Source organism: Crocodylus siamensis, chromosome 6, assembly GCF_052110815.1.
Source record: "Crocodylus siamensis isolate JL-2025a chromosome 6, ASM5211081v1, whole genome shotgun sequence".
NCBI lineage: Eukaryota > Metazoa > Chordata > Crocodylia > Crocodylidae > Crocodylus > Crocodylus siamensis.
The window spans coordinates 13,694,803-13,719,729 of record NC_143400.1 but is presented as its reverse complement, the minus strand read 5'-3'; the positions used below and the strand labels follow the sequence as shown (position 1 = coordinate 13,719,729).

Here is a 24,927-nt window from a genome sequence, read left to right as displayed (position 1 = left end):
TTTGTTCTGAATTTTCAAGACTTTTTTCCCTTTTGGCAAAGCTCCAGAGTGGCAAAGGGAGGGGAAGAAACCATCTGAATTCTCAGCAGCGAAGGAAAAAGGTTGAAAAACAAAAACCTTTCAGACCCTTGTTATTAAAAAAAAGAAAAAAAAGATCTTTGTAAAGTGAGAGGCAAGGGAGCTTGTGGGCAAGACCTTTCATTAGACCGACAGCCTGCCAGGGAGAGACCTGGGCAAGCTTTCGAATGTGGGTGAAGAACGCACTGCAGAGATCATAGACGATGCGGGTTGGAAGGGACCTCAGGTCACATCTAGTCCAAGCCCCTGCTCCAAGCAGGACCAGCCCCAACTACATCATCCCAGCCAGGGTTTTGTCTAGCCAAGTCTTAAACACCTCCCAGGATGGAGATTGCACCACGTTGGGTAACCTGTTCCAGTGTTTCATCACCTTCCTAGTGAGGAAGTTTTTTCCTAATACCTAACCTCAACTTCCCTTGCTGCAACATGAAACTGTTACTCCTTGTTCTCTCATTTGCCCCCACTGAGAACAGTCCAGCTCCGTCCTCTTTAGATGGAGGGAGTTAAAGGCTGCTATCAAGTCCCTGCCTTGGTCTCTTCTCCAGACTAAATCAGCCCAGTTCCCCCATCCTCTCCTCACAAGTCATGCCCTCCAGCCCCAAACGATTTTCATTGCCCTCCACTGGACTCTCTCCAATGTGTCCACCTCCTTCTGTAGTGGGGGCCCACAACTGGACACCAGACTCCAGATGTGGCCTCACCAGTGCTGAATAGAGAGAAGAATCACTTCCCTCCACCTGCTGGCAACACTCCTACCAATGCAGCCCAATATGCCATTACCCTTCTTGGCAACAGGGGCACACTGCTGGCTCATTCATTCCTCTTCTTGCCCACTGTCACCCCAGATCCTTTTCTGTAGAGCTCCTGCCCAGCCAGTTGATTCCCAGACTCTACCGATGCTTGGGATTGCTCTGTCCAAGCACAGGACTTTGCCCTTGTCCTCGTTGAACCTCATAAGATTTCTTTTGGCCCCATCTTCCTTACCTCTTGCTTCTTTTCTGGACCATCCTGCTTGCATCATCACTCCAACACCACTGCAGGTTTTTTTAATGACTTTATTTGCTAGGGAGAGAAGGAAGTGAGGGTTTTTGCCTGGCTCCAGCTGTGAATAACAGGATGACCTATCTCGGAGGATGATCTAAGGGCAGGGAGCAGGAAACACCACCCAGGACAGCCTGGTTAGTTCTGCAAAGGGATGGGACAAGACAGCGGCTGTTTTGTAAGGCAACATGTTGCAGTCGAAATGGAACGAAATCTTCACGCAGCTGAGACTCCAAATTCACACGGCCCACTACCCCTCACATGCACGTTTTACACAGGCTTGTCTTTTCACTGAAGGCTCTTGAAATCAGGATCCCAGCCTGAACCAGCTGAAAAACTCCACTGAATTGCTGTTGTCCACTTTGAACATCATGCCTTCTGCCAGCCTGGACATCACAGCTGGCGTAGGAATCAGTATGTGCACATGCCCCATCTGTGTGTGGAGGGTGACCTGTCCGGGTGGCATTAGTAGCCCAGCGCATGGGACAGGACGGTGTTGAGCTCCTGTGTTTGCTTCCCATCTTTCCCCTGGACCTGCTGGTGCTCCGCTCAATGCTGGAGGGGTCTGCAGCTGTGCAACAGCTCAACTCCCCAGCTCCTGAGCCAGTTCAGGGACCCTCCGTGTTTTATTGAGGTCCTTTCTGCAAGTCCATGGGGGCACAGAGCTGCCTGGCCTACAGCTTCGCCTCTTCCTAGGTGCTTTGACCTCCACTGGGCACAGACCCCATGGGTCCTCCGTGAACAGCGTTGGACCCGGTCGCATCTCCCCATCCCCTATTCCCTCACCAGTTAAATCCCAACCCCAGCCACGGTGTTAATCAGGATGCTGCTGCATCCTCTGCTCAAATCCTACAGCAAAGGCATCGTCTTGTCTATCTCTCACTGGAGAGACAGACATCCTCCTGTCCGCCTCTGTTGGTGCCTGGTTCTGTCATGGGCACCCGCATCTGTTTCCGCATTGGTGGCAACAATGAGCCGTCAGGCTCTCGGCCTGGCGCAGGGGTCTCAGCTGGGCAGCCGTGCTCTCGTGAGACAGGCACCAAGTTTTCCCGCTATTCATTTCAGGAAAAATAAGATGGACAGGACCTCAGCCAAGCCATGACCTTGAACTGGGGTGAGCAGAGCAGCCCTCAATGCCACTGAACTCCCCAGTGAGATTTTTCCCCTTGGTGAGCGCAAGCCCTGATGTGCCACGAGACGGGCACTCCCGTACTGGGTATGGGGCCAAACCCCCAGTGTCCCTGCACCTGGGCTCCTGGCGGGGCACCTGCATGGGCAGAGACGGGCGTTATTCTCCCCCTGGCTGGCCCACGGGGCAAAGGGGGCTCGGGCAGGCAGGGAAGTGCAGCCCTCGGGTCCTTTCCAACCACTTCCTTCAGAGGAAGGCAACGTGTCCTGTTTCTCAATGGCCCTGCCAAGGCCTGCACAAAAGAGGCTGTCGGGGAGGGGGTGGGCTCTGCTCCGAGCCTGGGATCCTCAGAGGGGTGGGAGGCATTGGTCTGCGCTTGGCAGGTGCTGGCACCACTGGGCTCCACTGCTCCATGCCCCTTTCATGATCACCCCCCAACCCAGCCCATGGCCCCAGCCTCAATCTCTTCCCCGAGACCACTTGTCCTCGAGCTAATTGAACCCAAGCCTCATCTGTGGCGGATCCCAGGGATGGATCCTGTGCCCGTGTGTCCCAGAGCCGAGCTGCACTCGGGCATTGCTGTATCAGGGGCTGGCCTCATCTCCCCCATGGCAGCGTCTCCAGCTCTCTTAGCAGAGAGGCCGCTGGAGGGGCTGCCCCCAGACCCTGTCTGGCCTGACTTTCCTCATGCGGCCGTGGCTGGCAGGCTCTTCCTTGGCTGCCAGAGGGTTAATGGTCCCTCACTTGTTTTAATCATCTTAATCCAGTGTGGCTCCCCCCAGCCCTGATCCAAACCCCCCAAATGCAAGCGAAGCAGCTGGGTTTAAGCATCCACCTTCTGGGGGGTTAATTAATTGTCCTGAATGAACCCTTTCTCAGCTGGGCAGGGCAGAGGCTGGCTGGGGCTGAGCCACCCCACCATCTTGCAGCCCCCCGGCCCCATGGGCTGAAATCTGTCCGGCCATTGCAGCCGTGCGGGGGGCCGTGGCTGCTCCCCGCTCCTACTCCACCGTGACCCATGGGGCAGCCGAGGCCTTGGCCAGGCCCCGGAGCCGGAGGCAGCTCCCGGCATGGCCTGACGGACAAGGACATGAGCTCGGTGGGCTGAGGGGGAAGGGAGTGGAAGGGCTGCCCAGTACAAAAGCCCCTTCTTCTCCCCGCGCTGTCTCCCGGCTCCAGCGGCATCGGCAGAGAGGCCCTTTCTTCCCCTACCTCCGCCAATGGGCTGGAGCCGGCGGGGCCCGAGCACTTGGCCGCCGTCCACCGGCACTGCCAAGGAATGTGGGAAAGGGGAAAAATAACACAGTGCAGCGAGCGCGGGCGATGCAGCCAGCTCCGGGCGGCGGGAGGACACCGGGAGGCCGTGGCGTGGGCTGGGGACCCCCATCTGCCCCCCAGGTTTGGAGCCCTCCTTCTCTCCCACCTCGGGGTCTCCACGCTTCGTCCTGGGTCTCTGTCTGGCCCGGAGGGAGGGAGGGAGGGAGCAGCCGCCTGTTGCTCGGGGAGGCCGGATGCTGCTGCGCTCTGCCTTTTTCGCGGCCTGCCTCAGTTTCCCCTGGGTGGGATCTTCCCCTGGGTGCGGAGCCACATGGCTATTGGGGTGGGGGTGGGGGTGGCATCAGGGCTCTCCCCCCAGGTGGGGAGGCAGGCAAAGGCAAGGGGGGTTAGCAAGGCAAAGTGACTTGCCTGAGGCCATGCAGGCTGGCCGTGGCAGGGCTGGGGCCAGGTGAGGCCTCTCCTTTCTCAGAGCCTGTCAGCACTGGACCCGGCCCCAAGCGCTGAGGGTGTGGGGGACAGCCAGGGTCAGGGGGCACCCACCACACCGGGGCCAGGCGGGCATCCAGCTGCCACAGCTCTGAGATGGGACCTGTCTCTCCTACCGCCTCCACGCAGCCTTGGGCAAGCCCCTTCATCTCCGCAGTGCTCACGCGCAGCCCCTGGCGCGGCCAGGCTCTGCCCAGAGGTAGAGGGACAGCCCGGGGCTCCTGCCCTCCCCGCCGGCCATGGCTCATCGCTGGGACCCGGCACCTGGTGAAGTTAACTCCACGGCTCTGGGTGGATCCAGCGGGGGGCATCCCCGCTTTCCCCCAGCTCCCCCGACGCCCCTCGCAAACTTATGTAACCGGCTTCTTGGCCGGTGCCTTGTGCCTGAGCCACTGGGCGTCACGTGGGCTGGCCGCTGGCTTCAATGGGGCCTTGTGTGAACTTGACAAAGGGGAGATTGATTTCCAGCCGGGAGGGGGCTGCCACTGGGGGGGTGGCTTGGCTTTGCCCAGCGTTTCCGTGGCGGAGCAGGACCCTGCCAGCCAGGGAGGTGCGGCGGCCGCAGAGGCAGGAGGCTGAGCCCAGGGGTCGCCCCAGGATCGGGGCCCCGCCGCAGGTACGCACCGGGGCACAGGGGCCCATCCCAGCCCCACTCATCTGTGCCCCAAAGACCTTCCAGTCCAAGGCAGGGCAGGCGAGGGGCAGGGACGGCTGGTGTTCCCCCCTCTCTGCTGACTCTTTGTACAGCACCAGCGCAGGGAGGCCCGGTGTTTGCCGGGGGCTGCTGGAAACTGCATAGCCCATCCAGGGACCTGGCATATGCCTCCCCCCACCCCTGAAATCTCCAGCTCCAGGAGTCCTGGGATGATAGGTGCTTTCTTCGTCTGTCTTAAAAGAAGTTTCCAGCCCTCGCGGGGACTCCAAGGCGCCGTGGGGACCGGTCCAGGAGGCAGAGGTCTTAAAAGGTTGTAATTTTTAAGGCGAGCTCAAGATGTTTTGGGGGGCAGACTCGGACCGGAGGCAGCGTCTGGAAAGAAATCGGTAGCTGGGTTGGTTTTCTCTGCCCCCTCTCCCCAGGCCATGGAGCGCCGGCCGTCGTGGCGGTTTGCCTAGCAAGGGGCCACAGCAAAGACCCCGCCGGGGGGGAGCGAGTCCCCAGGGGCTTCAGTCCTGCTCTCCCGCTGACTGCTTTTCATCCCCCTCCCTGGCCCGAAAATGCTGACAATCAAGTTGCCCCAGATCTTCAGGGTTCACCAAGTCCCTCGCGTGAGTATGGGCCCTGCTCAGCCTCGCTGGGGTGGCTGGGCCGCTCGAACCAGCGACTTTCCACCCAGCATGAGCCCCGCCAGGTCTCCCAGCTGAGAATTGCTGGGGCCACATTGTGGCTAAGTGACATTACTGGTTGTGACCCTAAGGGACTTTGCGCGTCTCCAGTTGGCAGATGGGTGGGACCAGGGGTGTTGTGGGGCTGGCAGCGCAGGATCAGGGCCACGGCTGGGGTTGGAGTGGGAGGGAAAGACTGAATCAGAGACCTGGCTGGTTCCTGCCTTTGCCATGGACTCACAGGGTCCTCCTGACCCCCTGTGCCTCAGTTTCCCCATGGATAAAAGGTCTTCAATACTGACTTCTCCTCCCCTGCCAGATCTTTTGGGAGGATGGCATCATGTCAGGGTACCGGCACCCCAAGAGCTCGGCCTTGGACTGTATCCTCAGCTCCTTCCAGATGACCAATGAGACCGTCAACATCTGGACCCACTTCCTGCCCACCTGGTGAGGGCGGCACAAGGGAGGGGACTTGCCAGGCCCAGCTCTCATCTGGGGTGGGGGCTCCTTGGGGGGCAGAGGCAGGACTCCTGGGTTGCATCCCGGCTCCCTGGAGGAAGGCTGGTGTCACAACCCTAGGTGGGAAGGGGCTTCTCCGTGCCTCAGTTTCCCTTCCAGGGGTGGAACTGAGTCACCCCAACCTGCGGGTTCGGGGCAGGCGGGTCCGGCGGGCGTGGAGGTCACACCACGGCTCTGGGATCCCACAGGTACTTCGTGTGGCGGTTCCTGGCACTCTCGTCCTCGCTGGACTTCTGCCAGGATGCCTACCACTGGCCCTTCCTCGTCTACCTGCTGCTGGTCTGCCTGTACCCCTTCACCTCCAGCTGTGCCCACACCTTCAGCACCATGTCCCCCCGCGCCCGCCACATCTGCTACTTCCTCGACTACGGGGCGCTCAGCCTCTACAGCCTGGGTGAGCCGGGACCGAGGGGTTGGGATCCCCTGCCATCAGCTCAGCCCCATCGATGCTAAAGGACCCCCCCACCATGTCCGATCTGCCCCTCTTTGGGGCTGGGAAACCCACTCCCGCGTGTAGTTTCCCTCTGGCAGGTCCCTTGAGGGGCAAGGTCAGGGTCAGGGTCCTGCCTGACTCCTCCCTGGCTTGCGTTGCAGGCTGCGCATTCACGTACGGCGCCTATGCCATGCCGGATGCCTGGGTGAACAGCGCCTTCCACCACTGCTTCGTGCCCGTGGCCGCGCTCAACTCCTTCGTCTGCACCACACTGTCCTGCTACTCCCGGTACGGACCCGGTGGGACTGGGGTCCCGCAGCTTGGGGGTCTCCCAGGGCTCCTTGCCCCGCGGCCCCCGTCTTTGGAGGGGCCAGCAGGTGGGACACCCCCCTCCACCCTTCCCTTCCTTTCCAGCCAGTCATGTGCATTGTCCTGGGCCCGGCTGGGGTCAGCGGAGGGGCCCGGAGGCTTTCGCTCCAGTGCCTCCAGCCAGCAGGATCGTGTCCGGCTGTTTGGGATCAGCAAGGGGCTGCTTGCTCGTCATGGAGCTGGGACACTCGGACACCTGGGTCCTTTTAGCTTCTCTATCCGGAGCCCCCCCACCCCTTCTCCAGCTCAGCATCCGGCCCCGTGGCCACGTCCCCTGACAGCCCCCAGCCCCGGCCTTTCTGTCTCAATTTAGTGGTGGAAAAGACGTGCTGGCTGGGAAAGGAAGGGGACCCCTCCCCACTATTAAAGCACCGCTGTGGTCTAGAAAGGGCTGAGGGGGCCTGTCCTGCACCCACGGGTCTGCCCCGATCCACCGTCTCGCTGTTGACTGCGATGCTCCCCTCATCGCCTTTGAGTCCCAGCAAAGCCAGGCCCAGAGGAGGGTCGCATCTGAGCCACCCCCCGCTAGAGGCCAGCTCAGCCTTGCCTGGACCAGCCCAGAGGAGGGTTTATTTAGCAGCCCATGTCTGAATGGGAGATGGAAGAGCATTAGGAGCTGGCTTTCGGGGCCTAAACCCCTTGGCTCCTCTCTGTCCCCGCAGCTTCCTGGAGCTGGAGTTCCCACGGCTCAGCAAGGCGCTGCGCACGACAGCCTTCGTCTACCCCTTTGTCTACGACAACGTTCCGCTCTTCTACCGGGTGAGTCCCCAGCCGGTGGCGCCAGGCTCCCGCATGCCCGGCGGTGTCGGCACGGCCGGGCCGGGATGGAAAGGCCACGGGTCCAGGTGTCTTAACCAGGCCCGGAGGCACCGGGGGAGGTCAGGCCTTGCGTTCGGCGCTGGACATTTCTACCCTACGGGAGTCGCGGGGTTTACAGGGCAAAGGGCCGGGGAGGAACGCGGGGGTCACTGCACGCGCATGCGAAGCCCCAGATCACGCTGCTGTAGGCATGGGTCGGACCCAGGCGTCCTTCTCCCACCCCCAGGCCTCTGCTCTACCCCCTAGCTCACACTGCCACAGACCTCAATCGGACTCCCTCTCCATAAACCCTGGCCCACACCTCCCAATCCAGGCTACCCCCAGCGCCCCACTCCCTCTCCTTGCTCTAACCACTATGCCCCCTGCCCGCTCTCCCGCCAGCTCCTGTTCTGTTTCGGGGATGACCGCGCCTGGACCGAGGCTGTGGCCGGCTACTGCTACCATCTCTTCTTTGCCCTCCTCACTGGCTTCCTCTTCGCCTCCCACCTGCCAGAGCGCCTGGCACCCGGGCGCTTTGACTACATCGGTGAGGTGGGGGGTGATGCTGGGGGCCACGGGGCATCGTGCCAGGGGCTGGCGCTGATCCCCCCCACCTCTCTGCAGGGCACAGCCACCAGCTGTTCCACATCTGTGCTGTGGTGGGCACCCACTTCCAGCTGGAGGCCGTGCTGGCCGATGTCTGCGGGCGCCAGGCCTGGCTGGGGGCCCGTGCGCCTGCGCCCACCTTTGTCAGCACCTTTGGCACCATGGGGGCAGCTGCCCTGGGCAATGGTGCCATCATCGCCGCCTTCACGGCTGCCCTGCTCCGCGTGCCCACCGCGGCCCCGCTTCTGCAGGGCTCTGTGCCTGATGGGACCCAGCCCAAGGAGCAGTGACGTGGCCCCCAGCCCCTAGGACAGAGCATGGCGTGGGGGCAACTCGCACCCAGGACCAGCGTCCGCACATGGAGCGGAGATGCCAGGTGTCCTGAGGCTGCCTCTCGCTCTGCCCAGCAAAGGAACCCAGGAGTCCCGGCTCGCTTTTTGCTTGGAAAGACCTGGTGTCCTGGCCCCTCTGCGGGCACCGGCCCCAGAAGAGGAACGCAGGCGTCCCGGCTCCCTCTTGGCCAGGTGAACCCCGGGCTGGGGCTCTGCAATCTTAATTCGTCTCTGATCTGCTACGGAGGGGGCGTGGGCAAGAGGGGCAGGGTGGCCTAGTGGTTTCAGCAGGCACTTGAACTCCCCTCATAGCTATGGAGTGTGGCCTAGGATAAGTCTGTTCTGCTGGGCCTCAGTTTTCCTGTCTGTACATGGGGCTAACACCACTCACCCCTCCGGCCTCAACCTGCTGAGTGCTGCAGGCCTTGGCCTGAGCCTGGCAGGGCCCAGAGGCTTGCACAGGTGCTGGGCATCACGCTGGGTCCTGCCAGTGTTGGCACAGCCAGTGTCTGCCACCTGCGCCCATGGCCTCACCCCTCCCAGGGCAGCTGCCTCCATGGCTCACGGGGCCGTGCACTGTCCTGGTCTCCCCACACACCGCCTTGAGGGGTTGGGGTCAGGGTCAGGAAGGGGGCGCGAGAGCAGCAAGTCGAGCACAGGGGGGGTTGGAGGGGTGGGGAGAGGCCAGGTCGGGTTTGCTGGGTTGGGTTAACCTTAGACGGGGGGAGGTGTGAGTGCATGAGCAGAGATATATGTGTGTGTGTGTGTGTGTGTGTGTGCGCGCGCGCGCGCAGAAGTATGTATATGTTCAGGTGTATGTGCAGGCACATCCGTGTGCATATTCATATTCTGTGTGCACACATGGGGGTGTGTGCATGTCTGTATGTGAGTGCACATTTGTCTGTGGGTACATGTTTGTGTGTGTGGACGTGTGTGTGCATGTGTGTTCACATGCATGTGCACAGAAGTGTACATGTTTACCTTTGTGTTCTCACATGTGTATGTGTGTGCACCTGTTTGTGTATGCACATGCACACAGAGGAGTGTGGCTACACGTGCACATCCATATGTGCATGCACATGTGTGTGCATGTGTTAGAGCCAGAGGGAAGAGCTGGCCAGTGTCAGGGAGGCCATGACCTGGGCAGAGCTCAGCTGGGCACAGCTGGGCCCTGCCCCGGGGTAGCTGCCCAGAGAGCTGGGCCTAGAGGCTGCCCCAGGCCAGTCCCCCACGGCTATCGCTTCCACCCCCTCCCCTCCCTGGTCTGGCCCCAGGGGCAAGTGATGTTGCCCCAAGCCCACAGGTGGGGGGGACAGGACCCACCCTGCAGAGTCCCCGGTGCCTCAGCTCTGCCACCACGGGCAGGGTGGACAGGGGCACAGGAGCAGGCCGGAGCCAGACGGGACGTGGCCAGGGAGGTCGGGCGAGCACAGAGTGGGGCTGGGGGACGTCGCGGAGGGCGATGGCGGGGGCCAAGGCAGGCAGCGCTCCCAGGAGGAGCTGGCCGAGAGGGATTGTGGAAGAGGACGAGGCATGGGAAGGCCACGGGCCTGGTTCTGGCTCCGGCTGGACTCTCCGGTGCCCCCGGCCCTAGTGCAAGGGGCTGTACAGCCTCCCCTTGGTCTCGGGGCGGGGGGGTAGATGGGAGCCAAGGGGGTGCTGGGACTCAGCAGATGGGGGCTTAGGGGCCGGACCCCTGTGGCTCAGGGCACCAGTGGGCTCCAGCTGGCTCGGGGGAGCAGTGCCACGCGGGGAGGACCTGTGGGACTCCTGCCCATGCTCATGGGCTGTGAGGGGTAGAGCTATATGTGTGTGCACGTGTGTGTGGGCCTGTGCATATGTGTGTGTGTGTACACACATGCCTATATGGGTATGTGCATGTGCAGGCATGTGTATGGGTGCAGGTGTGCGCATACGTGTAAGTGTGAGTGAGACAGGACGGCAGACCGGACAGGACAGTCATGAATTCATTCCTCCCTGGGGAGGGGCAGTGTTGGAGGCGGGGGTCAGGTTGGCCCAGGACTCCTGGGCTCTCTGGCCACCTCTGGGGAGGAAGGTGATGGGGTAGTTAGAGCCAGGCACTGGGGAGGAGCGGGGGGGGGGGCAGGATTCCTGGGTCCCATTCCCCCCAGGCTGGGGCACTGGCTGGAAGCCTCCCCTGTGGCCTAAGGGAACCCCCTGCTCCCCTGGCAATGCCTATCCCCACCCCCCTCAAAGGCTGCTTGTATTTATCCCCCTATTTATTGGCAGCAGCAGTGGGTGCGGGGCCTGGACCAGGCAGCACGACCTGGGGGGTCAGGACTGACCCCGTCCTTGCACAGCCCCAAGCTTGATGTTCACCCCCGTCATCCCCAGGGCTCCTGCCCATCAGGGCCCCCCACCCACTAACCTGCCCCATGCCGGGGCTCATGGGCTGGGGGTCCCCGGGGCCTGAGGGCACTGCAGGCTGGGGGCAGCCGGATGCCCACCCCAGCCCCTCCATGCACTGGGCTGGGAGCTACAGTGCCGCCGCCCCCCCCGGCCGTGTGGGCACCGGGATGGCATTACCAATGGGCCTGCTGAGAGCAAGGCCCTAGCCATGGGCCTCCCAGATGTGCCCACATCCAGCTGTGCCAGGGCAGGCGGCCGCAGGGTTTTGAGAGGGGCGGGGGCCGTTGCCCATGTTGGGCTTTTTTTTTATACCACTCCGGAATAAACAGCTTTAAATGGCTCTGTGGAGAAATGGCACTGATGTGGCACTGCTTTGGAGTGTGGATGGGGATGAGGCAGGGCCCCCTTGCCCCAAAGACCGTGGGGGCAGGGACTGCTGTGCACATGCCCAGGCAGCCAGGGCATCATCAGGGCTTTGGCGGGGAGGTGTCAGGCCTCCTGGGTTCTCTGCCCTGCTCCAAGGGGCATGATGCCTAGTGGGCAGAGCAGGGCAAGGGAGGGGCATTGGGTGGCAAGACACCTGGGCTCTTCTGCTATCTCTAAGGGGAGTGTGGCCTAGTGTGCCAAGATGGGGGGGTCAGGGGTTGGGGGTCAGACTCCTGGGTTCCCTGCAGGGGAGTATGACCTAGTGGGCAGAGTAGGGAGAGATGGGGGAGTGGGGGGCAGTGTTGAAGGTTAGGACTCCTGGGGTCTCTGCCCTGCTCCAATGGGAGTGTGACCTAGTGGTGAGATGGGGGGAGGGGAGGGAGTGGGTGGCAGGGAGCTGCATGTCCAGCGTGGGGCTCAAACACCCACCTCTGGAGACAGAGGGGACCACGGCCCCATCACCCTCCCCTGATGGGGACCCCATAGCACCCCCGCATCCTCCTTCCTCCCTCCCCCCGTCCCATTCAAGGAGCCAGAGGCCACTCTGTGCCCTGGAGTTTATTGTTCTCCGACACCTGTACAGTGCCGGCGCGGCCGCGCGGGGCAGGACAAGCAGAGCAAGCGCCGTCTGTACAAGCAGGGTTTGGGGCCGGGGGCTTTGAGAGCAGCGAGCACGTGCATCGGATGCGGACCACGACGGATGGGCCTGGTCTCCCCCACCTCCTCCTCTCCCCCACGGCTCTAGATGGGGCCGTAAAATCTCTGGTAGGCCTCATGGAAGCCGATGTGGTCGGCCAGCTCGTCACAGGCGGGGTTGAGCTCGCAGACCTCGCGCTTGCCCTCGAGGGGGTCTCTCACGACGCCGTAGTAGCCACTGGGGGACGGAAGGGCACAGCGTGAGCGGGGCTGGCTGAGGCTGAGGCTGCCTGAATGTGGCCACCTCTGGGGTGGAACCGGGCAGCTGCAGCGCTACGGGAGCCACCAGAGACTGCCTGGAGCCCGTGAGCAGCAGGAAGGCAGGGCCTGGGCTCAGGATACGGACAGGATCGGGGCCTTACCTGTCGAAAACGTAGTTCCGCTTCTGTCTCCGCATCAGCACGGCACTGTCGCGTCTGGACACAAAGGCTGCAGGGGCAGGAGGTGGAGGGTGTCAGAGGAGGGTTGCTCACAGCCCCCCTGCCCTGGCTTTACCCTCTGCTCCGATACCCGCCTGTCAGTCCCCAGTGCCCTGCGAGACACGGCACAGCTCCCACCCCCGCCAGCCGGCGGGACACGGGACCCAGGACTCCAGGGCAAAGCCAAGGGGCAGAGACTCACCTTCGGAGCTGGGGGACTCGTCAGCGCTGGTCGAATGGGAGTCTGGAAGCCAGGGAGAGAAGAGACTGTGAGGAGCCATCCTTTGCCCCATCCCACCTGTGTCCAACTCCTCCCGTGTCTCTGGGCTTATTGCAACCCTGCCACAGAAGCTCATTTTATCCCGGGAAAGCCACCTCCCTGCAGCCAGGCGCTTGGATTTGGAAGAAACAACCCCCACACCTTCCTGTTGTTTTCAAGCCATTCCTTCTTCCTGGGACAGGCTTGTCCCGCATCCCTCTGCCTTCCCTGCAAGCTGGCGGGGGTGGTACTGGAGGATCTCGAGCCTGCCTGGCACTTTGTGTGGGGAGTTTTAGGGGGAGTTTCGACTTCCTGCGGCTAGGATGGGTCAAGGGGCTGGACCAGATCCGGTGTCCTGAGGACCCCCCACCCCCCAACCCAGCCTGGTTGCTCTGAAAGGGTCAGATCACGGGGAGCCGTTGACCCAGGCATCGGCCACAAGTCCCCGTGGCTGCTTTTCCCCTCCCTAAATTTGGGTTAGGAAAACATTTCAAGCTCCTGGGCGTGCAAACCCCTCAAGGGGACAGGATCCCCTGCCCCATGGCAGGGGGGAGAGGACCAACTCCCAGAGCAGGATCTCAAGCCAAGAAGGTAGGAGCATGACCCTTGTTGCAGCAGTGGGGAAACCGAGGCACACGACTGGGAGGAGCATCAACTCCCCCGTCAGCTGGAGGATGGGGCCCAGGTTCAAGCTCAGGGACCGGCTGATGTCAGAGCCAGACGGCACCAGAGATCCCAGGTGTCCTGACACCGCTCTCCCTGGCTGTAACCACTTGACATGCTCCTTCGGTGTCCTGGCTCCCCTGTCCCCCTGCGCGCCACGCTCCCTTCCCCCAGCTGGGTACAAAACCGGGCATCCCAAATCCCAGACCAACAGCCATGTGTGAACCCAGGTGGCTGAAGCCCCACTCCCTGGCTATAACCACTAGTAGATGCTCCCTCGCCAGCGCTGGGTGCAGAGGGCTGCCATCCTATCTGGCCGCGGGCACACAGCACCCTCCGCTCCCCCTCACCTTTCCGGCAGAGGCACAGGGTGGCCAGGGCCAGCAGGGTCACGAGTGTCAGGGTCCTCATGGTGCTGGCAGATCTTGGCGCTCTCTTCTCTCAGCTGCTGCTTCGACGCTGTCCCCGCTTCTCCACCTGCCATTTATACCCTGCCGAGAGCCCCGGGGAAGGGGCTGTGTCCCCCCCTTATCCTGCCCCCCTGTCCCTTGCTCTGACCACGGGCCGGGAGGGCCCCGGCAGGCTCGGGCCAGGTCTATTTTGGGCTCATCCGCTCGGGCTCCGGGCTGCCAAACCAGGCAGCAATTGTGGCCAGGGCTCCTGGCCCTGTTGAGGGAAACAAGGTCGGGGGGTGGAGGGGATGCAGGGTGGGGGGGGATCAGGGGACAAACAGGACAGGGTAGGCAGCCAGAGACAGGCTGCTTCGGGGTGTCTGCTCTCCCAGCACAGAGTGCAGCCCAAGGGACTTAGAGGCCTTGTTTGAGGCCCCCCCAGATCCCTCCTCACACCTCCACATTTGGGCCTGGACCCAGCGCAGCCCCTAGGGTACTTGAGCCCGAGACCAGAAGGCGGCTTAGAGCAGCCTTTTCCCAGCCCACAGGCTCTGGTTGTCATTACCTTGATGGGATTTGAGCGCTGGTGGGAGAAAGACAGTTCTGGTGATGATTCTGCCCCTGAGATGCTCCATCGCCCCTGGTCACTGCTCCTGAGCCCTCATCCCACACGGCTTCAAGGCACTGAGAGTTAAGAGGCGAGATGCCTGGTCCCACCTGCCCAGGAGCAGTCACCTGGTCATGGGATCCAGCTGTTCAGAGAGGTCCCAGTACCAGAAGCCTGGCTCTTGGGGGCTACCGGCGGCTCTGGCTGGGCTTACGGGGTGGCCCTGGCTGTGGGATCTTTAATGGGGGGACAGTCCAAAATGGCACTGTTGATGATGGTGCAGGTGGAGCTGGACAGAGGATCCTAGGAGCATGGTGCAGGCAGCAAGGAGGGCTTGGGCCTGCAGATCACGCTCCACAGCACCAAGCCACAGGGGATGGAGGAGGGTTTGGCATGTGATGGAGGGTGGGTGGGGCAGGGCTAGGACCAACCTTCCCATCCCTGCACCTGGTGAGGGACCCAGGGTCATGGCCAGGCCCAGCGATCCCAGACTGCCTCAAGGCCCCCGGACCTGCCCCCTGCAAGCTGGAGTCCTGCTCTTGCTCAGGCGGGACTTGAACCCACAGTTCTGGGGAGCTTGGGCCAAGGACCCAACAGTGCAGATGCAGTGGGGGGCTGCCCTAGGGAACAAGCCAGACCCTGCTTCGCAGCGAGGACAGGTCCCAGCAGGGAGGGGGTGGCCATGAGGCTGTCACAGCCCTTGGGGACTGCGGGGCCCCATGGCAGTGACGTGTTTTGTGGTCCATAATTGCCGTGAGCGGTAGCCACTTCCTGCCAGGGCCACGGGGTTTCCTCTGGCTGGAAGAGCCCTAGGATGTAATTTCTGCCTCGCCATGTGGTGCCCAGCCTGTCATTTCACATGCATTTCCTGAGCCCCCGCGCCCAGGCTGGCCCCTGAGCTGGAGAGAAGGAATAGGGCAGCTGGGGCTAGAGGCCTTTGAGGCTGTGGCACAGCGCCCGAGATCTCCCTGCCACGTCCCAGGGGCCCGTGCCAGAGGCAGATGGGCTACTCCCCTCTGCAAGAGGGCTTGGCCTAGACCTGGATGCTGACTCCCCCTTGGGGAAAGCTGGAGTAACCCCCCACAACCTGCAATTATCCCCAAGGATCCTCATTCCTAGGCTCCTGCTTAGAGGTGCCCAGGTCTGGAGAGGCCTAGCCCTGGCAAGGCCCTCAAATTGGGCCTTCAAGCATGTCTGCCAAGGGACCTCACAGCTGCTTAAGACTCCTTGGGGGATAAAACTGTTTGGGGTTGGCTGGCGTGTGACCCTAGCTGGTTCCTAGGATGGGCAGAGGGTGGATCTGAAACCCCGATCCTGCTGGACCTGAACCAGCTTCTTCTGGGGTCCCAGATAGTAAACAGGGCTCCTTGCCAAAACGAACTCTCTAGGTCCCAATGAGCTGTGCAACAGCACTCAAAACCATCACCCCTCTGCCGAGGACTTGCAGTTCATGGCTGGCTCTGAATAGAAAGTATCTTATTTTGTGCCAGTGCTCTCCAAGCTGGCACTCCTCTTTCTGACCTTAACTGCACCCCGGACTTCCAAACCCTATAAACGCAGCTCTGCCTTGCAAGGCGGAACTGCAGGGAGGAAGAAAGAGCTCTAGCGCCCAATTTAAGCTGACCACAGGCTCCGTCGAACAGACCCATCAACCACAGAGCACGAGCCAAAAGCAAAGGGCTGCCAGCCGGGTTTGCTTAGATTATAATGCAACAAGGGAAAGTTTCCGAACAGAAGGAGGAAAAACCATATCAAGGGAGGTCACAGACCCTGCGACTGCTTCTAACTGCAGCCAGGGAAGCTCCAGTCTATATTCTCAAGGCAAACCTTGCAGTGCTGCAGGGGGGAATCGGATCCCCTTTTACCTGGTAAGTACTTTGGGATTTATTACTCGATGAAGCTAGACCCCACTGACAGAGTAGTGCTGGCACCTGGTGCAAGGGGTTTACAGCTAATCTAGAACTAGTCACACCAGCTTCTCTCCACCCTCCAAGACTGGGGCTCTACAGTGCTAGGTGCTGCACAAACACCCAGAGCAGATGAAGGAAGCCTGCTTCTTCCCCATGGCCACAGATGAAAGGAATCTCTGGGTTTATCTCCTGACAGTGCTAACACTGCGTGGCACCCCTGAAAAGATGTCAACACCCCAGGGTGCTGTGTGACATCTGCTTGAAAATCACTGGGATAAGCTAAGGACTGTGGCCTAGTGCTTAAAGTAGTCTGAGAAACCCCGTCTGTCAATTCACTGCATAGGTGGAAGGAAACAGCCAGACCTGCCCAGCTGCAAGAGGGTCAACTCCTAACCGGGGAGCTGTGTGCAGAGTGGGGGAAAGGAGACTGAAGGAGAACAGCATCATCTGTGCAATAGTTGGGGACAGCTGGGGATGGACCAGCTGTGTGCAGAGTGGGGAAAGGAGACTGAAGGAGAACAGCATCATCTGTGCGATAGTTGGGGACAGCTGGGGATGGACCAGCTGTGTGCAGAGTGGGGAAAGGAGACTGAAGGAGAACAGCATCATCTGTGCAATAGTTGGGGACAGCTGGGGATGGACCTGCAGGACTAGATGACCTCAAGGTTCCTTCCAACCCTTATTTTCTAGGATTCTCTGCTCAGATCTAAACACTCACAAGGCAATAGGGTTGAGAGTCAAAGGCTTAAGGTCAAGACCCACAAGCCGAGGGTCTCTGGACCTTGACTCTGGAAGCCTCCACACGTGAGCTTCTTGAGGCCCTTGGCAGAGTTTTCCAATGGGACCTCTCAAAAGCAGAATGGCTGGAAATTAGCCAGCTTTCCGTGCTGAAGTGGCTTTTCTCATCTCATACTGGCAGGGAAAGGTTAAAAAGACAGCGTGTTACCAACATATGTTTTTATTATGTCAGCGTGCCCATTTCCAAGCTGGCCCCCCCATGTGCCATGGTGGCATGGCTGCGAGCAGATGGTGCAGCTGCTCATATGCTGTCTGGCATCTATAAACGGTTTGGTTGATGGCAGCCCAGCACTGAAAGTTCCTTTCTTTTCAAGCTTGCAGTGTGGGTCATTGATCATTTGCTGGATAAGGCAGTGCTACAGCTTTAGGCAATGCAGGTGTAATGCTAAAATACGTGCTTATAACTAGACTGTGTTAAAAGTTAGGACTTTTCCCTCAAACCTTCCCTGGTTCATTAGTTTCAAGGTACATTAGTCATAAATTACCCAGTGATCACTGGGGAATGCGAGATCCTCAAACAGGCGATTTCTCTTCAGCAAGAGAAAGCTGCGTCCAGTTTTCAGAGCTGTGAATGCTGTCTGTGTGCTTCAGAGGCATCCCACCTCCCCAAACATCCTCAAGGCTTTGCCAGCAAACGAGACCCGGTTGTGAAAGTCTCCCCTGCTTTCTCACTCAGGCTCCTTGAATGCCGCGATCAGTTCTCTCTGCTCTTTGCTAATTGCCTGTGCAGAAGATAATGATTTTTAACCCCCCTTTGAACAAATCCATGTTGGGGATACAAAGCAGCATTGATGGAAACAGCAGCATCACTTCCCTGTATAGAGGCAGGATAATGTCGCACTGTTGACAGCATGGGCAGAATCCAGCCCATACGTGCTGGCCCAAGCATAGCTCCATGGGGTGGGTTGACATGCAGCATGCACTGCATGTGAGATGTCACACGCGTACATGAGCACAGGGGTAGGATGAACCAACACATTCGAACAAAGCCATGCGTTCGAGGCCAGCTCTTCCAATGAGTCCAGCTTCAATTCAGGCACTTCACTTAAATGTCTGATTTCCCCAACATCCAAACCAGCAGTTCTCAACCTTTTAGACTTGAGAACCCCCTCTTCGGAAAATGCCAGCTCTTGGCTTTCACTTTTGACTATGAAAAAATACTAGAGGGAGCCTTCTGTTAGAAGGAACTCAGCAAACCCAGGCCAGGACAGTGTGGTTTTGACACTAGATTCTGACTGCAAACAGGTTGTCTGGTGAATAGTGTGTAGCTGTCTGCATGTCTAACAGCGCTTATATTTTGTGGCACCCTTTAAAGGATTTCAAGGCACCCTAGTTGAGAATCACTGGTCCAGACACTCAATGCCTGATTTCTGAGGAGCTCATGGGATAAAAATCCATTCTCTGGTGAGGAGAACAGTTTGATGCCCCCAGGCGACACTCTGGAGTCCTGCCCTTGTGATAACAACACGCCCCATCACACCCCACTTCCCCTCTCACTGCAGAGCTGTTACAAGATGTCCTGAGAGTTGTCTAACTAGATGCATAAAAGCAGTGATTTGTACAGTGAAGCCATACACTGGTAGCAGGCACAATTATCCCATTAACTGAAAATAAGCAGATGCGATGCTGCAAGGCTATACTGGAGACTTGAGGATGACGTGTCCATGCAGGATTTTAACCACTTATCCTAGTGTGGCTAATTGCGACCTGGACTGCTGAGATACCCCATTTCCCTGATGATTCTGGGGGGTAGGGATAGTGTGAGCAAAGAGGATGGAAGTGTTTTACCTGCCAGGTTTGCTTGTGACTCTGTATCCGCTGTTGCAGCTCTGCGATCCGCTCCCGCCCAGCCAGGACAGACTCCACCAGCTTCCTGTTTTCCTCCTTCTTTTCTTTCAGGAGCTTTTGCAGCTGCATTGCGTGCTTCAGGTAGTACGGCACCAAGGCACTGCGAACGTCCTCCTCGGGGATCCCACTGGGGCGCCTGCCAGCAACAGGGATGTTGCTAGAAGGGAGGATGTATTGGGGCTACACCTCCCTAAATCAACAGCAGACTTCACTGGCATAATTGATTCAGCATTAGAATACTGGTCCCCTGGCAATGACGAAGCCAGATACTAGAGGCTACCAAGGGAGGCAAACCCAGCCCCGAATACTTGTGTTGTCACAGAAGGGTTGGGAAAGGTGAGGAATCCTTGCAGGGACTCATGCAATTAGCTAACTGCTTGCGGCATAAGACTTGACTATCCATCGCGTACCCACAGCACAAGTCATAGGCCAAAAGGTTATCAGTTTCCTCTTCAACAGAGTAAGATACTATTCCCAGTCCACACTTGTGGTGTATTTGTCCACTGAAACTGTACAAGTAGCAGTGTTGAGGGATGTTCAGTACAAGAATTATTTTGAGCTGACTTCCCCCCTGACCGTTGGCTCCACTGCAGTGGCCCAAAACATGGTGTTCTGGCACAGCCCAAGTACAATTAGAGGCCTTGGCCAGAAGTCCAGATGGGCTCAGGCTGCTTGCCCTGAAAGCCCCCTTGGCACTGATTTCTGGGCCAAATTCACTGCTGTGCAGAGAGCCAGCAAGAGATCTAGGCACTGCCTGAAGCCATGGAGGTTTAAATTCTGAATTGAGTCAATTCACCCTTTGAGAACCAAAGGAACATATTGCTCACGAGGGCCAAGAACTTCCCTTACCATGCAGGCTCTTTCCGATTCTTTGCTTCCTCCACAATCTTATCCAATGAGTTAAAGAGTGCCTCGAGGTTCCCCTCTTCCTTGATCTCATGAATCTCCTCCTGCAGAGAAGAAACACCAGGAGACTCAAGACCAGTAACAAACTGCTGCAGAAGGCTCACGTCTTCTCATTCCCACAGCCCTTTCAAGATCTTACAAAGGCAGCCAATTATCAGCTAAATTCCTGCTATTCAACCAAGTACAATCTTTCTCCCTACCCCAGTTATTAATCTTTTTTTTTGCTTTAAGCAGAACACATTGCTAAGAGAAAGGAAAGGCTATTTGTAAATAAAGATTTTTTCCCCTCTTTGTTCTTACCCGAATAGAAGTCTGCAACTGCAAAATAAACTGATCATAAATACTTCGGGTCATTTCAGGCTGGAGTTTGTAGAAGCGATGGTAGCAGTTTGCAAACCTCTGATAACTGCAAAAGAAAAATGCAAGCCAGACAAGAGGAAACTACAGTTACCAGACTGGAAAAGGCAACTCCAATCTCCAAATTTACACTAGAAGGAGGACAATATGGAAACAAACACAATGTTCTGAAACACAGAGTCAAAACCAAACAGTTCACAAGCAATGAACTACACACAGCTCCGATCCCCACACCTCTATATATTGGTTGGCCTAACAAAATAAGGCCAATTCTTTTTAATGATCTGTATTCACCGTGACCCATGAGGAAGCGAGTTCTGCTAATTCAGCAACATCAACACAAACCCTCCGATATCGAATCACAGACAAGGAGGGTGGGAAGGGACCTCGGGAGGTCACATCTAGTCCAACCCCCGGCTTAAAGCAGAACCAGCCCCAACTACATCATCCCATCCAGGGCTTTGTCTAGCCAGGTCTTAAACACCTCCAAGGACAGAGACTTCACTACCTCTCTGGATAACCTGTTCCAGTGTTTCCTGGTGAGAACATTTTTCCTAATATCCAACTTAACCTCTCTTGCTACAACTGGAGCCCACTGCTACTTGTTCTGTCACCTGCCCCCACTGAGAACAGTCCAGCTCCATCTGCTTTGGATTCACCCTGCAGGGAGTTGAAGGCTGCTATTAAATCCCCCTTCAGTCTTCTCTTCTCCAGGCTAAATAAAGCCAGTTCCCTCAGTCTATCCTCACAAGTCATGTCCTCCAGCCCCCAAACCATTTTTGTTGCCCTCCACTGGACTTTCTCTAATGTGTCCACATCCTTTCTGTAGCGGGGAGCTCAAAACTGGACACAGGACTCCAGATGTGGCCTCATTAGTGCCAAATAGAGGGGAAGAATCACTGCCCTCAATTTGCTGGCAATGCTCCTACTCATGCAGCCCAGGATGCCGTTAGCCTACTTGGCAACAAGGGCACACTGCTGGCTTCTATTCAGCTTATTGTCCACCGTCACCCCCAGGTTGTTTTCTGCAGAGCTGCTGCCCAGCTAGTCACCCCCAGCCTGTACCAGTCCATGGGGTTCACTTCTACATTTTGCTTGTTATACTGTGGTGACAGAATACAGCAGTGACAAGCAGGAAAGCACTTGGGAAGCCTTTGAAATAAACTAAACTAAAGCTAGGTCTAAGGTGACCAATGAAGGTAAACAGGATAGAGCCTTAAGGCAAGCTGGTGTTTAAGGCAGTCCCTGCTGCTGGAGGAGGGGCGGGGGAGCAGTTAACGACATGGCGGGGAGGGGGGGCTTCCCACAAAACAACAGCTGTTTTTTTAATTTCTGGCAGAAGCAGGGTAGAGTGAGGCCTCACTCTGGTTGATATTAATGCCTGCACAAGCACATGTGAGTTCAGTGACTGACACTGCCTTACAGGAGTGCACCATACCTCTGCTCCTTCAAGAACTTCAACAAAAAACACTCCCCCCCACCCCCCCAGGTTGTGCAAGCACCTACTCTGGATAGCTTTAAGGAATGCCTGGATGCTTATCTTGCTGGGGTGATTTGACCCTAGCTGACTTCTCGCCCCCGGACCGGGGGCTGGACCCGATGATTTTGCAAGGTCCCTTCCAGCCCAAATGTCTATGAAATCTATGACGATCTGACCAGAGGCTCCTTAGTGAAAAGGGCTTGGCAGGTGCCTGGATGGGACGAGGGGTGTTCTTTCAAATCCTTGAAACCCTCTGCCTAAGGCTGTGGGAAGGAAGGGTGGAGGCAAACTGGAAACATGTTCTCCTACAAGGGGTGGCTCAGAGGTTAAGACTTGGTCGCCAGGCAGCCCAGAGATGCAGAACAGGCTGGCCTGGGTGCAAATTTGAGGGAGAGGAGCAGGATGCAGGTCCCAGGATCATAGGAAAGCCAAGCTGGTGGGAGGCGACATGTCTCAGCCAGCCCCCGGGTGAGGCAGGGCAGCCCCCGACTCACATCTCAGCCCCGTGCCTCGTACACCCATTTCTCCTGAATAGCAGGGTGTGTGTGTGTGTGGAGGTTGTAGCTGTGTTGGTTTAAGGAGGTAGAAAAGTCACTCCCTCAGCAATCTCTCAGATCTAAACCTCCAAGGGATTACACACATACACCTTCCCTATATCTATAGAGTTACATAACCATAGACAAGTTTTTGCAACAAAAGGGGGGGGGCTGGAAGGCTCCTCAGGGGGTGATCTCACTCCACCCATGCAACAGGGACCGTTCACTGCGCCCAGGCGGAAGGGTCCAGGCCGCTCCGCGCATATGACAAGGGGGCAAATGCCCCCAGGCTGGCGAGAGCCCCACACCCCCCTCCCCTCGCAAGACTCTGCCCAAGTCCAGATCTCACGAAATGTCACCGAACTCTGGTGGGACTTCAGGGCGCGTCCCTTCACACCTCCAGCGACTTTCCACCCGAGTTCTCGCGAGCTCTCTCCTCCCCTCACCTGCCCGCCGCTACCAGCTTCCCCAGGAAGGTCTCCACGATGGTGTCGAAGAGCTCCCCGCGGCCCGGAGTCGCCTCATCCGCCGCGGAGCCGGCCCCCGCGTCCCCCCCTCGCTCCCCGCCGCCAGCCGCCTCCATCTTGAACCGCCAAAAAGCTTCGAGCGGGGCGGGCCCGCCCACCGCCTCTTCCCATTGGCTGCAGTGGCAGCATCTCGATTATTGGCTCATTGGGGGCACGTGGCCCGAGCTGTGCATGGCGCTTGCGCAGTGCATTGCTGATGATGCTGTCCGCGCGCTGCTCCTCGCCAGCGGTCCGGGCCAGCCGCTGGGCTGCACGCCTGTGTCCACCTCCCCGCTCAAACATAGGTGCAGAGCCCTCCCTGTGTTCCCCCCGCCCAGGAAAGACCGTAATTACCGTAAATAATTACGGTAATTATCGTAAAGACCAGATTTATAAACTTATTGTCGAAATCTATCTATATACGACCATTTCAATCCTTGTATCCTTTACCACCAAGAAGTGTAAAAGTGTTCAAAATGTACGGTAAAATTGGAGGGGTGGAGGTTGTAGCTGTGTTGGTTTAAGGAGGTAGAAAAGTCACTCCCTCTCCAATCTCTCAGATCTAATCCTCCAAGGGAATTCACAAAACACCTTGCACAGACAAGCCTACAAACTTCACTTCATCAACCTGCTTGGATACAAAAAAAGGTCACGCACTAAATAGAGACATTGGCTTTATGACATATAACCCGGGACTTCTTACCATCTTTAATTTTCCTCGAGCCTGAGGAAGGGCACATGCCTGAAAGCTTGCAGAAAAAGATAATTTTTTTGTGATGGTTTAGCTGGTTTAATAAAAGGTATCATCTCTGAACCAAGAGTTCTAGAGTTTTGCATTTTTTGTCTCAGACCAACACGGCTACCAAATACATCCCTGAAACAGGCAAACCTTCCACTTTTTACCAGCGATTCTCATTCCCTTCTCCCCTTGGCCTTGTGTCTCATCCTTTGGCTAGTTACATTCATCCCCCATCCCCTCCCAACCAACCCACCTGTCTCTCACCTGCAGACCACCTCAATTTACATTGACTGGCTTTCCTGCTTCCACCAGCCTCTGCCTACTTTACCACAAGATGCATTTGCATATTTACTTGTATAGTTTTTCAGTGTATAATAGTTTTTCAGCAAATACGATAATTTTGAACTTCCAATACAATAATTTCATATTTAAGACCCAGCAATAATTAGCCTTCCCCTCTGATTTCCTGCCTCCAGCATTGCTGCAGTAGGTCATTACAACAGCATCAACCTGTGCACCCCACAGACCAATGCAATAAGAGTTATATCAAAGTAAATCTTAACTTATGAATAAGTATATAAATCAATAAGCAGGAAATAAATGAGAATGAACTACTTAAGACTACATCTATATATGCACATGGGGTAAACAAAGCCCATGCTCTGTTCTTGTGAGAGAGAGAGAAACCTTCACCTGGAATTTTCTGCTTCTGGCACAGCCACTATGGATTATGACGCTATCAGGTCAGATGGTATCCAGGTTGTAGCCATATCAACCTGATATCAAATCAGAAGGCAGGTAGACATGCACCCTTATAGACTAACTAAATACAATTTACACACACCCACCTACCCACTCACACAGGCCAGCTAAAGAAACATCTGATCATATTACACAGGCTAAATGAGATTTGTACATACTTATTCATACAAGTGTATATAGAAATTTCATTTATATATTTAGTCTGTGTGTGTGTACATCCTCCCCCATAATATATACCACATTCTCTCTCTCTCTCTGGTTGCCTTGCTGCAATAAATGGCTCCTGCTGCATTGATGGAGGTTAGATTAGATGTGACCTCCTGAGGCCCCTTCCTACCTGCACTGTCTATGATTCTATGACCCTGCAAGAGCAGGCTGGACAAGGCACTGGGCTGTGATAGCCAAGTCAGAGACAACCCTACCTCGAGCAGGGGCCTGGCCTAGATGACCTACCATCTCTTCCAGTCCAACTTTCCTATGATCCTAGGAACCCCACCCTGCTCCTCTCCTCCAAATTAACATACAAACCAGTCTATTCTGCATCACTGAGCTGCCTCTGGATTATTTTTACACCACCCTCCACCACACACACCATTCCCCCCTAAATGCAAACCTAAGAAGCATCTGATCATATTTTATATATAGACTAAATGAGAGTTACCCATATTTATACATACAACAAAATCACATTTATACATTTAGTCAATCATAGGGGAGGTGTGTGTGCGCACACACATTATATAATATATATCACATACACACACAATATATAAATATCATATTACACACACACCCCCCCTCCTTACTTAGCTAGTTGATAAGGATGCCATGTCTACACTGCCTTTTGTCTTGATATTGTCA

At 57.2% G+C, this 24,927-nt stretch overlaps 3 protein-coding genes across 13 annotated transcripts; 1 reads left to right on the top strand and 2 right to left on the bottom strand.

Moving 5' to 3' along the window:
* Positions 1 to 2,679: 2,679 nt before the first annotated feature.
* On the top strand, positions 2,680 to 11,102 carry PAQR6 (progestin and adipoQ receptor family member 6). Of its 10 annotated transcripts, none has more exons than XM_090053316.1 (10): positions 2,680 to 3,646; positions 4,142 to 4,279; positions 4,909 to 4,977; positions 5,090 to 5,278; positions 5,655 to 5,782; positions 6,043 to 6,248; positions 6,449 to 6,575; positions 7,319 to 7,415; positions 7,857 to 8,001; positions 8,079 to 11,102. In XM_090053316.1, the coding sequence occupies exons 4-10, from the start codon at positions 5,228 to 5,230 to the stop codon at positions 8,348 to 8,350; spliced, it is 1,026 nt and encodes a 341-aa protein (XP_089909442.1). In that variant the 5' UTR covers positions 2,680 to 3,646; positions 4,142 to 4,279; positions 4,909 to 4,977; positions 5,090 to 5,227; the 3' UTR covers positions 8,351 to 11,102. The 10 variants fall into 10 exon arrangements, with proteins under 10 accessions (XP_089909442.1, XP_089909445.1, XP_089909440.1 ...); XM_090053319.1 differs by having other exon boundaries at positions 5,058 to 5,278; XM_090053314.1 differs by having other exon boundaries at positions 4,142 to 4,628.
* A 635-nt stretch (positions 11,103 to 11,737) lies between these two features.
* On the bottom strand, positions 11,738 to 16,876 carry BGLAP (bone gamma-carboxyglutamate protein). Its single transcript, XM_090054353.1, has 4 exons — positions 13,576 to 16,876; positions 12,506 to 12,547; positions 12,247 to 12,313; positions 11,738 to 12,062 (listed from the first exon to the last, which is right to left on the bottom strand). The coding sequence occupies exons 1-4, from the start codon at positions 13,634 to 13,636 to the stop codon at positions 11,930 to 11,932; spliced, it is 303 nt and encodes a 100-aa protein (XP_089910479.1). The 5' UTR covers positions 13,637 to 16,876; the 3' UTR covers positions 11,738 to 11,929.
* Positions 16,877 to 17,105: 229 nt separating this feature from the next.
* PMF1 (polyamine modulated factor 1) lies at positions 17,106 to 22,648 on the bottom strand. 2 transcript variants are annotated; one of them, XM_090054351.1, is made up of 5 exons: positions 22,506 to 22,648; positions 19,987 to 20,092; positions 19,630 to 19,730; positions 18,721 to 18,937; positions 17,106 to 17,654 (listed from the first exon to the last, which is right to left on the bottom strand). In XM_090054351.1, exons 1-5 carry the CDS (start codon positions 22,640 to 22,642, stop codon positions 17,601 to 17,603), a joined length of 615 nt encoding a protein of 204 aa, XP_089910477.1. In that variant the 5' UTR covers positions 22,643 to 22,648; the 3' UTR covers positions 17,106 to 17,600. The 2 variants fall into 2 exon arrangements, with proteins under 2 accessions (XP_089910477.1, XP_089910478.1); XM_090054352.1 differs by having other exon boundaries at positions 17,116 to 17,654; positions 18,721 to 18,916.
* Between the last annotated feature and the right edge of the window lie 2,279 nt (positions 22,649 to 24,927).

Excerpts from the sequence above, each read along its gene's own strand:
- BGLAP (XM_090054353.1), bottom strand. The coding sequence starts at position 13,636 with ATGAGGACCCTGACACTCGTGACCCTGCTGGCCCTGGCCACCCTGTGC. Across the intron at positions 12,548-13,575 it reads CCTGTGCCTCTGCCGGAAAG|ACTCCCATTCGACCAGCGCT; the intron begins GTGAGGGGGAGC and ends CCTGGCTTCCAG. Across the intron at positions 12,063-12,246 it reads CGGAACTACGTTTTCGACAG|TGGCTACTACGGCGTCGTGA; the intron begins GTAAGGCCCCGA and ends TCCGTCCCCCAG.
- PAQR6 (XM_090053322.1), top strand. The coding sequence starts at position 5,228 with ATGCTGACAATCAAGTTGCCCCAGATCTTCAGGGTTCACCAAGTCCCT. Across the intron at positions 5,783-6,042 it reads ACCCACTTCCTGCCCACCTG|GTACTTCGTGTGGCGGTTCC; the intron begins GTGAGGGCGGCA and ends GGGATCCCACAG. Across the intron at positions 6,576-7,318 it reads ACACTGTCCTGCTACTCCCG|CTTCCTGGAGCTGGAGTTCC; the intron begins GTACGGACCCGG and ends CTGTCCCCGCAG.
- PMF1 (XM_090054351.1), bottom strand. The coding sequence starts at position 22,642 with ATGGAGGCGGCTGGCGGCGGGGAGCGAGGGGGGGACGCGGGGGCCGGC. Across the intron at positions 20,093-22,505 it reads AAGCTGGTAGCGGCGGGCAG|TTATCAGAGGTTTGCAAACT; the intron begins GTGAGGGGAGGA and ends TTTCTTTTGCAG. Across the intron at positions 18,938-19,629 it reads AATCGGAAAGAGCCTGCATG|CAACATCCCTGTTGCTGGCA; the intron begins GTAAGGGAAGTT and ends CCTCCCTTCTAG.